General features: G+C 43.2%; 1 protein-coding gene across 1 annotated transcript; it reads left to right on the forward strand.

Moving 5' to 3' along the window:
* The first annotated feature begins 601 nt into the window (after positions 1-601).
* On the forward strand, positions 602-14,512 carry igfbp5b (insulin-like growth factor binding protein 5b). Its single transcript, XM_034134368.1, has 4 exons — positions 602-1,265; positions 9,882-10,096; positions 10,303-10,422; positions 11,396-14,512. The coding sequence occupies exons 1-4, from the start codon at positions 932-934 to the stop codon at positions 11,537-11,539; spliced, it is 813 nt and encodes a 270-aa protein (XP_033990259.1). The 5' UTR covers positions 602-931; the 3' UTR covers positions 11,540-14,512.
* Positions 14,513-15,019: the final 507 nt, after the last annotated feature.

The raw sequence follows: 15,019 nt of genomic DNA on the forward strand, positions 1-15,019 counted from the left end.
TTCCAGCTTTGTAAGAGAGTGATTCAATAATGAATACACATATGGTCATTCCGGTTCTTCTTTTTCTCCAACCATGAATGGATAAGGATATTTTTGGGATATTTTCTGACAGGCAGGGGCTACTTAGGAGTTCTCTCTTATGCATTTTACCTTTACTTATGTAAAGAAAAATTGGGAAATGGTCAAATTATTATAAATTTGAGAAGTAATTGTGATAATTATAGCCATTATTTAAGCTGCTTCTCCAGGAGAATCATCCCCCTTGTGTAGAAATAAGCATGTGTTTGACTTGTTGAAAATATAATTTCTTGCAGTGTGACGCACTTTAAAGCTCTACTATGAATAATATGAATCTACAGACAGTGGAAGCCTGCAGATTGGTCTCTATGCTGAGATGTGTTCACGATACTTTTTTTTACTGTTGCCTCTTGCACCTCGGCATCAGTTCAGCCTTCAGGGTGAAAGAGCGATCCTCCTGCTGCTGAAAAAAAAGTGCTGGCCGCCTGCCAAAGAAACAAGTGCCTCCCTTCCCTGCTGTTTAGCGTATTCATAGTTAGGGGTTTGGGCTCGGCTGTTTTTATAAAGGCAAGGCAGCGCTTCAGTTGATCAGTCTGCTCAGGAAACTTCTGCTGGAGAAAGTACTGGAGTCCAAAACCTGAAGAGGAGAGAGATTTTGTGCAGAGTATCCCTTCTCCTGCAGAGGACAACACCTTGGAGAAGAAAAAAAAAGCACATATTTGATTTTTTTGCAGGGTGCACTGCAGAGCCTGTAATTAATGTTTAACAGATAGCAACACTCTTCTTGGATCAAGACTCTTGGCTTTAGCTTTAAAAAAAAAAATCGGATTATCTGACAGAGGCATTGTGCTCATTAGTCTACTTTTCCCCCATCCTCTTCGCATTTGAGGTTTTATGCTAAAACTGAAGAACAATGTTTCTGAGTTTCTGCCTCTTGGTGACATTTATCTTGGGGCTGTCCGGGTGCTTGGGCTCATACGTGCCGTGCGAGCCGTGTGACCAGAAGGCGCTGTCCATGTGCCCTCCGGTGCCCGTCGGCTGCCAGCTGGTGAAGGAGCCGGGCTGCGGCTGCTGCCTCACATGCGCCCTGTCTGAGGGGCAGGCGTGCGGAGTGTACACCGGGACGTGCACTCAGGGGCTCCGCTGCCTGCCCAGGAGCGGGGAGGAGAAGCCCCTGCACGCGCTGCTCCACGGCAGGGGAGTGTGCACCAACGAGAAAGGATACAAACCTGCGCACCCGCCCATAGGTAAGAGCGCACCGGACCACCGTCTCCATGCATGCTCCGGATCAACTTGTGCAGCGTAAAAGTACATCATATTATGGGATAAATAATGCCACAATCTAGTTTTTTTTCATCTTAAAACGTTATTATTTTGCAGATATTACATTTGTTGTCATGTGGTTCCCTTCTTTCTCCATGCTGTCTGTCAGAGCGCGTGTTTGACAGATGGTTTGAGGTGCCATATGATTAACTTTTATCCATTGATTAAACTGGCTGCAGGAGCTTATTCCGCCTCAGAAAATGCACCTCAGGTTCATCATCAAGCTGTAACCCTGTTGATTTGGTTGTCGGTTATGAATCATCACATTAGAAACACACAAAGTGGATAAATAGTCCGGGTGTGCGCACGGTGTTTGTGGTTAATCTGTTGCGGGCGGCTGCTCGCTCCGCTGCGGGTAAAACGCATGAGGTGTCCCGGCTGATTTGAGCCTTTGGTGCGGGGCGGCGGCTGTCAAACTGCGGTCTACAGAGACCCAGGAGATCGTAGCTGACAATGATCCGGAACATATTTCCATTTTAAGGCAGAGCCGATCATTACACGCATTTTTCTCAAGAGGTTTGTTATCCTGACGCCAAAAAGGTCTAAACACTAAAGGTGTGATAGTGTATTTATATAAAGGATATTAAAGGGGAAATTGTTGGAACCCCTAAAGTAGAGCTCATTCTGCAAATTGCCGCCTTTTTAATATCCACTCGTGTAACAAGTGTCTGTCAAACCTCACTATTTTCCATCCCCGCGCCAGAGCGCATTAGGTTTTTGTATATCTTTCATTTCTCGCCTTTCAAATATCATTCGCACCTTGAGACATGAAGTCTACAGAGGCACGAGAAGAATAAAGAGTGAGTAGATTAACATTGAAAAGAAAGATGCCTCTGCGTAGTTGAAGCTGAATTCAGATCAGATTTAGGTCTGCAGGTCGGATTACCTCTAAATCTGTATGCGTGAGAGAGACGCGGGAGAAAGACATGGAGATGTTCAGACAGAAAGAGAGTGGAGGTAGCAGCTTTGAGTGATTTAAGGTATTTCTCGGTGTAGCGGAGAGCTTCACTGTCACTCAGACTTTTAGCAGCTTGTCAACAAGTAGATAAGTAGGTGGTAACCACAAAGGGTTTGGCTACATGCCTCATTCTATAAAATGGGCTCATTTTGGCTGTTGACAGAGTCATTAGGCCATTTGCACCCAGTGAGCCGAACACCTCTCCTTGTAATGACATTACAGCACAATGATGTTTGTCTGGGACTGCCATTCTTCCAATTGCTCGGAAAAATACAAATGGGAGCTAGCAAAGCTAAAAAAACGGATCATTCCCAGTTGTGTGTGTGTGTGCTCGGGCGGGGCTGTGTGGGTGTGCATTGTGTGTGATTGTTGTGAATGATGACACCTTGGGCAGTTTTGTCTCACTCCTGCTTTGCACACACACACACAGAATCTGACTTCTTTGTTGGCCCTCAGAGGTAATCAGAGCATCTTTTCCTGCCTCTGGCGCTGCATTCATTGCATGGGCGCTCAGTCACAACGCAGTGATTCAGCAGAATGCCTCTGGCTCTCTCTGTCTTCCCTCTAGGGCCTTCTGTCAAGCAGCTCCGCCCGACGGGTACTGGTGAGGTGAGCTTCTGGTTTCCTGTGGTGTGGGGTTGCAGCTGTCTCTGTGTGCTTTACCAGCTGAGCAAAGCCAAACACAGGGAGGAGGAGCTCAAGTGTCCGCAGCCTACTAAATATTGACTGGGGCAGCCAAACAATGGGAGAGAGGAATCTTTGCTATCCTACAGCCCCAACCCCCCTCCCTTCTTCACTTGTAAGAAAAAAGAGCCCAGGCCATTTCTCTGTGTCCCAGCAGTGCATTAATTTACGTTTTGCTCTTGGACTATGACGAGCCCAGGGGTTGCTTGGATTTTAAGGCTCAGGAGGTGGTGTGTGCTGTGGGGGCACTCAGACTTTGTTAGCCCCCTACGAGTGAATCAGACCCGGGAAAGCTTGCCAACAGATATGACTTCATAGCAGCAGGCCCCTCGTCCTTCAAGCTTCTGAAAGGGCCCTATGTTTTAACGGATTGCTCTGTGCCAAGAAACAAAAGATGATTAGGGAGTGGTTCCAACTCAAGAATACTCCACACATACAGGCAGAAATACTATGCCCCTTATTAGCATAGCAACTGGAAACCTGGTGCCTTAACTGACAGCTTTAATACTTTACATTTGTCTTGGCTCTTTACATGTACATTTTTAAACTTGTTGCCAGACAGTTTTCAGACACATTTCCATTGGTATTTACAATCAATCGAGTACATCAAGCGACTGCAGACTTTTCAAGAGAACTCTACATATGTATGGCCACACTGCCTTGTCATATCTAAGCAGCATACAGAATCGCTTGTCATCACTTTAGTTTAGAAAGCTCTTTAACATTTAGAACCGCCATCTGCTTTTTCCATGCCTGCAGCCTCACCGACGCAGCTGGTTATTGCGTCGCAGCCGAGAAACCGAAGCCAGTGGTAAAACGCTGATTTTCTCCGACCGTACACTCGGGCTAATGACAACCAGCCACCGTGCTCCGGCCCCTGTGGACGTTGCGTGCTCATACAGACATGCCACATTAGATATAGCCAGGTCACGTGTGGCCCCAGCTGCCTGACAGCTTCATGACGGGCTCATGCGAAAGGAAAGACTGTATGTGGCTTTCCATCCGTCTCACCTTGAACATCTGAGATAGCGCAGTGAAAGCTTAGCATGCTGCAACTGATCTGTTGCAGGTGCTTGGGAGAATTATTAGAAAGGTCACTTTGTCGAGGACTTCAAGATAGAAAAGAAGCATGCAATTGGTGGAAAATGCGACGCCAAGAAAATAAAGAGGACCTGGTTCCTTAGATGTGACATTGATACCATTGTAGAACTGCTTTTGTCTGCACATAGCATTTAGATGCATGGCCATAGGGTGTACAGCAGTAGAGCTGTCGCTGGCAAGCGCATAACCTTTTTGGCACACTTGCCTGATTTCTCCCTGTAAAACTTTACAGTGGTATTTGTACAGCTTATTGGTCACTGACACCTAGCCTGCTGGTGGCACCAGCTGTGGAAGAAATCAGCACTCACTGTAGTCTTTCTACGCTATAGGAGCATGTGATTCAATAAGCACAGGGATGGCCTCATGCTGGGCTCACGTGTTAACCTGACCTGAGTACTGTAACCCCGTAACCAACACCTTAAGGGCTGTTCTACAAAACTAGTTCCAAAAGCCAGGCTTTCTTTGCCTTAGCTAGCTCGAAAAAACCTAAAACTCTTATCAGAGATATTGGGAGCTAGGATCGTTGGTTCTTCGATCCTGATTGCTGTCTACTTTCGATTTAAAACAATAAAGTAAAAATATGGCAGGCTGATCATTATTTTACCACTTGATTGTCCCTCATTGCCTCTCGTTCATTTCTAACGTGCTAATGCATATTCTTCAGCACTTATACTTTAAACTTCAAACAAAGTATCAATAGACTAATCCCTGCAAACCAGGACTACACTGATGACTGTTCATCTGGGTACAAACATCTAATCGGAAGGCATGGGGATGACGGGTGCATTATCATTATCGAAAGACTCCAGGTTCCATTTCAGCATCAACCACATGTCCAGAGTATCTCAAGGTCAGAGCTTGGTCCGATGCTTGCTACTAATTGATTCATGATTCATTCACAATTTTGCCAACTTTGAAGCTATAGTCTCCCTTCGCATGGCAAACAGTACCACAAGCACCGGGTACAACGCTTTAAATCAAGCATTCTCTGGTTTAGCTTGCCAGATCTTTCTCATCTAAGTGCCCAGAGTGACCCCTAGAAACCATCCGTTTGCCAAAGTCCAAAGATGGCAAACATGCTCTTAGTCATTAGCATGCACGCTTGAGAAGAACTTTGTAGAAACCAGGCCAGGCCGGGCGTCAGTTGTTGAAAAGAGAACACAGTTGTTTCCTGGACTCTAATGTAGGCCATATTTGAACTACATGATATGCAGTATTGTAATTCCACCTTGGTCCACTCAGATGGCATAGATTCATCAAGCTAACGTTCGCCATATCCAACACTGTTGGTATGAAGGGCAACCGTGGTATAAGTCTCCATATTGAGGCAAGGCAGGATTGAAGGCAAGATCTAAAAGTTCTTGTAAATTACAACCAGAAGTTCTAAACTCTCGCCAAAATATATTTGTTATGCCACTGGAGGGATAGAACATTGTTGCACCCAGCAATTGTGTTGTGGTGAAGTTGACCCAAAAAGAGGTTGTGTCCATCCATGTTACTTTAAAAAAACAAAACAACATTGCTACTGTAGGAATGTACAGTAGAAGAAATATGCACCTCTCCCTGATTATGTAATTTTCACATGACCGGGTTGCAACATGAACCAAGCTTTTATCAGCGGAAGCTGTAAACAGGTCAGAAAGTTTGCTTACCTACATCAGCATTTCCCTCTTGGAAAGATTTTGCATCCTCTCATAAGTCCTGTTTTGTGATTTACAATCCTTGAATTGTTCTTGTTGCTATTTATACCGTGCATTCAGAAAAGCAGGAAACTTTTTGATTGCAACGAACATATTATGTGTGCACAATACCATGGGAAGAGTTATTTCCTGCATTTTTCAGAAGCTGCCGGAGACCACGCACTGGGTCCAACAACTGAGATTCCATGGCAACAAAAGTACATGAGGGTCAAAAACATAAGTCCCTTGCAGTCGGGGGTGATCAAAGATGCAACTCATGGACACAGCATTTGATAAAGCCCATATTTTCCTACATCTCCAACTGGTTTGGAATAGAGTCTGTCTTCTCATGTAACCAGGCTTTGTGCACTGTTGTCAGATGTGCACAGGGTTTATCTTATCTGTCATGAAAATGCAACTGGCCATCCATGCCGGGACTCCAGAATTGTTACTGTCCTTGTCATTGTATCTGCAAATTATGCTGCTACTGAAGAGTTTTAGCAAAGGTTACTTTTACACCATGTTTAAAAATCCTCTAGGACCTATATTCCTTTGGTCATTGGGACTTGACTTTTGTGCAGCTGTGAATGCATCCTCTGTGACTTGCACAACTCTTCTGGTTTGTTCACGCCTCCTTTTCTGCTCTAGAAACTGCAGGGCTATCAGGCCATGACCTTGCTTTCAAATATTAAGTAGCGGAGGCTGTCTGAGGCGGAAGGATGGTTTACTCATGCTTCAAGTGACACAGGCTCATTTGTTCCTACATTATCTTGTCTTACCCCCTGTTGAGATTAAACGGCACATCTATTCAACCGTCTCTTACGTCTTGTAAAGATGTAATATCAGATGCAAGCGCACTTAATCAAAGGCAGGGTATAACAACAAGTGTTGTAATGGTTGGAACTCTAATGAAAGGTGGGATAATCTATTGTCTGGTAATGCTTTTTTTGCTGTATTGTTAAGATATGGAGGAGAGGAAAATCTAAAGACGAGGTAACTTATCTTTCATGCCTGGACTGTTGCCGGTAAGAAACTTGGGATATTCATGAAGCATAATTGTGTGCAGATGTTAATTTTTAAACAGAGAAGTATCAGGTGCACCTCCTTTGGCTACTCTGCTCCTCTCGTCCTAATGAAATGTTTAGCCTGAGCAGAGAGGGGAGAGAGATAGCAGCTCAGCTTTGGGCTCAGCTGAATGGCAGAGCTGCACATGACTCGGCTCACTTGGCTCCTGTCCAGCGTCTTGGCTGAGTTTCAGGAGTTAAACACAGACCCTCTAAGCCTCCTTTACAAGCTGGGTACCCTGAGCATGGAAAAACTGAGTTTTTGTGGCTGCGCCGGAGAGCCCACTTCAGAAAAGATGAATTTGGTGATTTTGTAAGTGGAGGAGAAAAAAAGTCAAACATCATTGTCTTCAGAAAAGCTGCTTTGTTTTTAAAAATCGAGACAAAAACCCTTTTTCTGTCCTTACACCATTCTCAAAGTGAGTGACTTGTAATATGATAGAGAAATAGATAGATAGAGACATTATTAATCCCAAGTTGGGAAATTGTTTTGTCAGAGCAGCATTTTGACAGTTAATGTACAAGAATTACAGAAATGTCTTAAAAAAACTAACAAAATAAACTCATATTTTCAGAAGACTATCTAAACACTATAAAATATACAGATTATAAGAATACTCTCGAATATACCAATCTACTAAACATATAAAAATAGTGTACTTTATACATAAGAAAATAGTTTGCAGTAAAATATATCCTGTGAGGTAAGGTGGATAAAACTGATGTGGCACGGCTGGACCTTTATTAGTCTGGCCATTTATATGCTCAAATTAGATTACAAATGAAGCAAGAATGCATGTAAAAAAATAACGCCGCACATATCTTTCGACAGCCGAATATGTGGCATTTTAATCAAGCAGTTATTGGACTGGACGGCTGAAATGAAGAGTTTTTCCACAGTGGTCACAGCCCCGGCGTGCATCGGAATGCTTGTTTGACGTATTTATTTATAGCGAGTAATAGCCTCGTAGTCTGAGCGGGGGAGACACAAGGACATATCTAAACACAAACCAAGGCCTGCCAAGTCATGAGTTGTGCGATTAATTTCAAAGAGACGGCAGTTCAGCGCAGAAGCCAAAGACCCAATTCTGGTAATCACCCTGCCCCCCCCTCTTCCCCTCTTCCCCTCTTCCCCTCCCACAGACTCCAGACGCTCATGCTGTGTCAGGCTCTTTGAACATCAGTTTCTCGGAGCCCGTGTCCTTGTTACGTCTCAGTGCCTTTCTCTATGGTGGCTGTGTACTAACAAAGTAATGGCAACAATCTTATTACCCGTGTTTCTCTTTCTCGTCCGTATACAAGTATGGGAGTTGATTTGTCTTTCAGCAGCAGTTGGCCTATAGTCGGTAGCCAACATTCCTCTCTGGTTCAGTGCCTCTGGCCGTGTGCACCATGGCGGGTTTCCTTGTCAGATAAAAATAACCAGGGTCATCCACTGGCACCGTGGCTTCAGCCAGTTGGGGCCTGGCAGAGTCCCCACAATAACTCTGTACTTATGGTACAGCTAAGCCAAGGGGGGGGGGGGGGGGGGAAGCTCAGGGCTTCTTTCTGTGCCCTCAAAGAACCTCTGGCTGGGGGTCCAAGATTAAGAGGCTGAGCCCCAAACATAGAAGTGGGGGGTGGGGGGGGGGGCGGCTATGTTAAGGATAAAGGACCTCAACCTGTAAACATCCTATCAAGAGACTATAGTGCCCCCTGGGGGAGCTGATATTACGTCTAAGAGGCGCATAAATGTGAAAGCATTTATATGAGTCCACGGAGCAACTGGATTTTCCTCAGCTTGACATTTGAATCAGTTTAATGTGGGCCACGTCGCTGCAAAGTTACGACACTCCGAGGCCTAAGTCCCTGTTGCAGTGTTCCAGATAACGTGTTAGCTAATCTTCCAGATATTCCAATGCAACATATGATACAGTTTTCCAAAGTTACATGACATGTCATTTGTTAGACACTTTTATCCAAAGCGACTTACATACATTCAGTTCTGTGGACAATCCCCACAGGAGCAATTTGAGGTGAAGTGTCTTGCCCAGGGACACAACGACATGCTGACTGCAGTGGGACTCGAACATGCTATCCCCTGATTCGAAGTCCAGCACACTAGCCACTGAGCCACAGCCTCATAGTTAGAGAGATATGTATGCTTACAAATATTTGGTATATCTGTGTTTATGTGCGACCTTAACTGACTTCAAGACCAAAAGGAAATCTCTAGTTTTTATGGATGCAGACCATGAGTGGTCTTACATGGAGGGAAGTTTAGCATGACTTTTCAGATGTTTTAAGAGGTAGAGTAAGGAGATTGGGAGGTAAAACTCCTGTGTGAGCTGTAGGAGTTCATCAGCTGTCAATTTCCCCTCCTCTATAAACAAATGGCAAGCAACAGTTGGTGGCACAGACCCTGGGAAAAGCACCTGAGATTTATCGTAGAGGACCAACTAGCTGCAGAACCTTTTCTAAATTATGCAGATAGCATTTTTTTTAAGTGACTGTTAAACATTGTAAACATAAATCCTACATCAACATTCTACTGGTTCCTCGTAATACTTAATTACAGGTCTATGATGACTATAATTAGTTAAGACATTACCCTTTCCAGAGAAATCTTTCATTCCTGAATTTTATGTTCTTGTTCAAATAAAATTGTAAGACTTGTTTCATCATGAAATAATGACGCTAGGGATTAAATAAACGAACACAGGGGAAATTCCCAGCAAAGTGGGGAACAGCTCCATTTTAAATATAGATTTAAGGGTTTAAACAGGGAGTTTGGTGTTAAACATTGTCATGGTTCTAGTCAATTACAAACTTACATTTTGTCAATGTTGTGTTTACAGTTTATGGAGATTAACGTGAGGCAGTTTTATTAAATCCATTCAAACCCCTTTTTAATTTCCAAAAGAGGGCAGGCACAACAAGCCAGCCAGTGGGAAACACTTTTCATATTATGTTTTATACACATATTAACGCAAATGCATTAATGTAAAGCTGAAGCTTGGTTGTGGGTTTAAAACTGTGACATTAATTGACCGTTTTTTATTTGCTCCGCTGCAGATCGTGAGTCTCGGGAGCATGAGGACACCATTACCACAGAGATTACAGAGGAGCTGCAGCCTGCTAAAGTGCCACTCCTTCCCAAAGACATTGTGAACAGCAAAAAAGTCCTCGCGCTGCGCAAGGAGCAGAGGAGGAAGCTCGGCAAGCAGCGCTCCATTGGCCCCCCCATGGACTACTCCCCTCTGCCCATCGACAAGCATGAGCCTGAATTTGTAAGTTTTCATTGTCAGTTTGAGCCTTTATCATAATGGTGTAGGTTGAACTACTTTGCAGACTCCTAATAGTAGTATCTTAGCAATGAACGCCTTCATTGTTATATCTACAGTATAAGTGCTTTTAATTTGAGTTTTGAATTAGTAAGGGTTTGTTTCATCCCCTTTGCTCAGTATTTGTAACCCAAATCTGTCTTTCCTCAAAGGGTCCATGCCGGAGAAAACTGGATGGGATCATTCAGGGAATGAAGGACACTTCTCGTGTAATGGCCCTGTCTTTGTACCTTCCCAACTGTGACAGAAAAGGTTTCTTCAAGCGCAAGCAGGTGGGTTTGCTTCAGAAAAGTCTTTACACTTAAAAGGCTTTCCAAAATAGTTTTGGATTTTGCATCGATATTTGTATTTACAAACATTGTTGTCTTTTTTTCACCCTCTTTCCAAGTACTGTACCTAAAAGGTCACACCAGCATTTAAAAACTGCATTTAAAAAAAATGTCAGTTAGTTTGCTTGCATTGGCAAAGTAAATTAACTAAATTGTTTGTTCTATTAAATGTTGGTCATTGACCTGTTAGAAACCAGTTAAGGAGCTTCTTACCTTGTTAGCTGACTGATAGTTTGCTAGCAAGCTAGATTTAAAGAGCTTTTGTGGCCGCCATTGTGACTAAGTGCAAACATGTTGGTTAGCTGGCTAGCATGTTAAGCATTAGCCTGTTAGGTACAAACGTTTAAAAACTAGCAATTCAGGAAGTAACTAAAGCCACATTTCCACTGCATGATACGACTTAGCTTAACTTAACTCCACTAGCTATTACATGGTTCACCATAAGCAAAAGTTGTGTATACTCCCTATTACTTCTTTGCTACCATCTCAGTCCAGTCTCCAAGCAAGCTTTGTGGATGCCAGATGGTGAAGTTTAAAGACTGCAGACCACCAAGTGAAACTTCACTGGCTCAACCAGGGCCAAAACTCGCCAGTTCTGAATAGCCAAGTTACCACCAATAGTGATTGGATTGAAGATCTATTAAAGGCAGTTTTCATGGAGCATAGCTATAGCAGGAGTACATCAATAGCAATAAGGACATAATCCCCAATAGAAAAAAGGACCTGGCACAAAAAGTGAGTTGAGTCGAGCGAAGCAAAAACCATTCAGTGGAAACGCCATATATGCTACCAAGCTACTAGCAAAGATGTGCAAATAAACTTTGCTGCACCATTTTCTAGATCTTTACCCTTTGCACGTTTTCTAACATTTTCACCTCACTACATCACAACTATAATTTTGTTTTCTGTCCCACAGTGCAAGCCATCCCGCGGACGCAAACGAGGCATCTGCTGGTGTGTGGACAAGTACGGCGTTCAGCTCCCCGGCACAGACTACAGCGGCGGGGACATTCAATGTAAAGACCTGGAGAACAGCAACAACAACAACAACAACGAGTGAAAAGGGGAGGACCATCCTTGACCCCCACCCCCCCGAACCCTAACCACCACGTGACCCAGGGCCCACGCCTCCCCTCTGAATCACATCTGTATGCTCCGCCCTCCATTCACTTCAAGATTTTTTCAAGTTGAAAAAAAAAAAAAGGAAGAAAAAAATCCAAACGAAAGAACAGGCTGAAAAAAAGACACCTGTATTTGTTTTCTTTTATATTCTTGTGTTGACCAAGTACTCATCTCTGAATGAGCGGAACAGTCCCAGAAGATTTACTCGATCCCTTGACTCTTGCCCATGGGACCCCTTTGTCTGCACATTACGGATATATTTTTATGGAAGCTGGGGGTTTCAATACTTGTATGATGTAAAATTATCGCAAAATCATTGTGAAGAAAAAAAATGTATCAGGCACATTGGTTGAAAACAGATCAGTTTTAGGCTGTGCAACATGATGCCACTGTGGAACTGAAAATTGGCAGAGTAATTGGGTTTTATTTGAAAAGGAACAAATAATAGATAGGGATATGCTGTAACAGTTGACTCTATCTGGGTATGTGGTTCTGTCAGAGCACTTATGAATAGGGGAACCTGCTTAGATATGTGTAACTTCACAAAATGATGCGTGCATGAATGCGTGGATGTGTACAGTGCGTGCGTGTGGTATGTATCCGCCTGTGTTGGTGAATGATGGAGTGAGCCTACTATGAAAAGAATGTCCTTTTTTTTCTTTCTCTTTTGTTTGATTTTGTCACAACAAGTATTGCCAGCGCTTGAAGTGGTCTCGGGGCTGGCCTTCTCTTTAACCGATGTAAAGTTTGTCTCGGGGACAGTGATTGGTGGAAACAAAAGAGTAAAGCAGATTGTCACAGATGAACCTATGTTAAGTGGCTCTTCGACAATGTAGCTAGCCTGATATGCCAACTGTGCCTATTGAAACAGACACTGCCATGCAGGGCGACACAGAGCTCAGAGTCGGGCCAGTTGCTTCTCTGATCCAGTTTTGTGAAGTGTAGTTTTGTATGGTTTTTGTTTGTGCTGTTTTCTTTGCCTTCAGTGAAGTAAAGACCGCCCACTTTTGAGCCATGTTCCTTATCAAGTGGTTTCCCCTCAGTACGGCTTCTACAGTGTAACCATGGTGTATTACTTTTAAATATAGTTATTGAATGTTGTTTTTTTTCCTGTAGAAACATAGTATGACAACAATGTAATTGTGCTTGGAACAAAAAATATTTTAGCCTGTAAAGAATTTGAATAGGTCCTTGTAGCCTTGTCAGGAGAATGACCCAGAGTCTTTAGACTACAGGGGCGGTCAAACAAGCTAACACTCTGCAACCCTTTGCTAACATGCTTCCATGCTTAAGGCTATATATCTAAAGGGAGCAGGATTTAAGTAAAAAGGTTACAGGTTATAACAGGGTCATTAAGTAGAGTTGTTCTCTCTCTGTGTGCAAGTCACAGTGCCTTCCTTCATGCAAATACATTTAAATAGTGACGTGAAAGTGACATGGATATCAAACGGGGCAATTTCCTCTTTAGGACAGCCAGCCTGTGCCAGGGCTGATACAGCGATCAAGAGGTCTAGGTTTTAGTTCTGGTTAGAAGAACAATGAATGTCCTGTAAATGGCGTCAGCAACACATAGCAAATCCATTAGTAATCTCTGTACCTCGGGGCAATTCTGGATAAGAATGATGTTTGGGGAGATGCTGTTAGCACACTCAGTTAGCCTCCCTTAACTCTTTCTTTGACAACCAATAAGCTATGATTCTTGCTTTTTTCATGTAAATGCCAATGTATATGATTGCCAGAGAGGGGAAGCCAATGGATGTTAAATCAAGTATTTCAGAAATGCTATGTACATCCTCAATGGTTCCCGGTTGTGAATATATTATCAAGGTTCTTTGCCCCACTTCCAACACCAAATCCCCACTACCACTTTCGAAAAAAGAAAAAAAAGCAGCTTGCACTTATTTCAGTTACTCATTATTGATATTGACACACAACGACGTCCTTAGATGTGGTATCAAGAAGTTGGTGGAACGGAAAAAAAGTTTAAAGAAAACAGCCACAAAAGCTAAATGTTGTGTTATCTTGTGCTTACCTTTTAAAGGTGGTGCTTTGAGGTGATTTTTGTCGACAGGGGCTGTGCAGCCCATGCCTGGGACCTCCAATACAGCAACATCCTTTAGGGAAAAATAGATTTAAAGTAACACGCAGCTAGAGATGTTCTCATGGCCAATTGCACAGAGAGTTGAGATAAAAGAGACGGAGGGGAAAGGGAAGAAGAAGAGTGAGCGCCATGGGCCTAGCCACTTCCCCGATATGGGGTCACCAATTGCATGACATTAGATACAGTTAGCAGGACAGTTGACAGGAACCACGGAAATCTGGGGAATACAATACTTTAACTAGGAGCACTTTGATACTCTTGAGCGAAAAACAAGGAAATATCTGGGACCGTTCACTGTCCGGATCAATCATCTGTGTGAATACTTCAATGTTCCATGTGTTTCTTTAATCTGTTGTTTGGAATGCAGGTGGAGGTTCAGGCTTAAAAAAGTCTAATAGTGACTTCCTGTTCCCCACGCCTGTTTGCGAGTAGTGACTTCCTTAGGTTTCTCATTTCCTACTTGGTTTAAACTCATATTTCATACTTCTGTAGTACAGTAACAACAATACAATACAGCTTTTTTCTGAGTACATAACACTTTCTGGATGTAATGAGTCAATACAATTGGTTTTCATAATTTGGTGATCACTGGCTTGTGAAACGGACCCATCGGTGGCAGGAGGACAGTGGGAAATAAAAATGGTCAGTATTTGGAACTACATAAAATGAATAAGAAAAAAAAAAAAATCTCAAATTATTAAAGTGAATATCACTGTGTAATATTTATTCAACTTGTAATTTATGTACTCTTTTAACCTTTGTCTTTGTTATGACAAAGCATTTATTTAAATAAAGTTATGTATTCATTTAAGAACTCTGGTGAGGTTTCTTATTTCTGTTGGTGGCTTTTTTTCAAGACGGGCCACTGAAATGGCTTGAAAAGTACAGGAGTACAATTATCCTGCTAGTAAGCACTGACTAATCTCTGAGGCACGAGCTGATAAACCTCTTAGACATAAGTCTGAGACACCCAGGCAAGCCCACAAGGATCTCATGCAGCATGCAGGATGTGACTTTATAAAGCCTCGCCCGAGGGCAAGTCACCTGGTTTTCAACACCATAGTCAGAAAAGATTGCACAGGAACAAGGAAGTCATTTAACATGAGTTTGAACTTCAAGGGGGGGGGGGGGGGGGGGGGGGGGGGGGGGGGATAACATCTACTGGGACCAGCTCACTATTCAAATGACTAGGAAGAAGGGATTTGTAGCCCTGGGGGGAATTCATCATGTTATGGAAAACCTTTATTACAACTTAAAGGCAGAATGGACTCCTCTGAGGCACGTCCATTCATAAAGACATGCACTAAAGCCTAAAGT

The sequence above is a fragment of the Trematomus bernacchii genome, unplaced genomic scaffold (assembly GCF_902827165.1).
Source record: "Trematomus bernacchii unplaced genomic scaffold, fTreBer1.1, whole genome shotgun sequence".
Classification (NCBI taxonomy): Eukaryota; Metazoa; Chordata; class Actinopteri; order Perciformes; family Nototheniidae; genus Trematomus; species Trematomus bernacchii.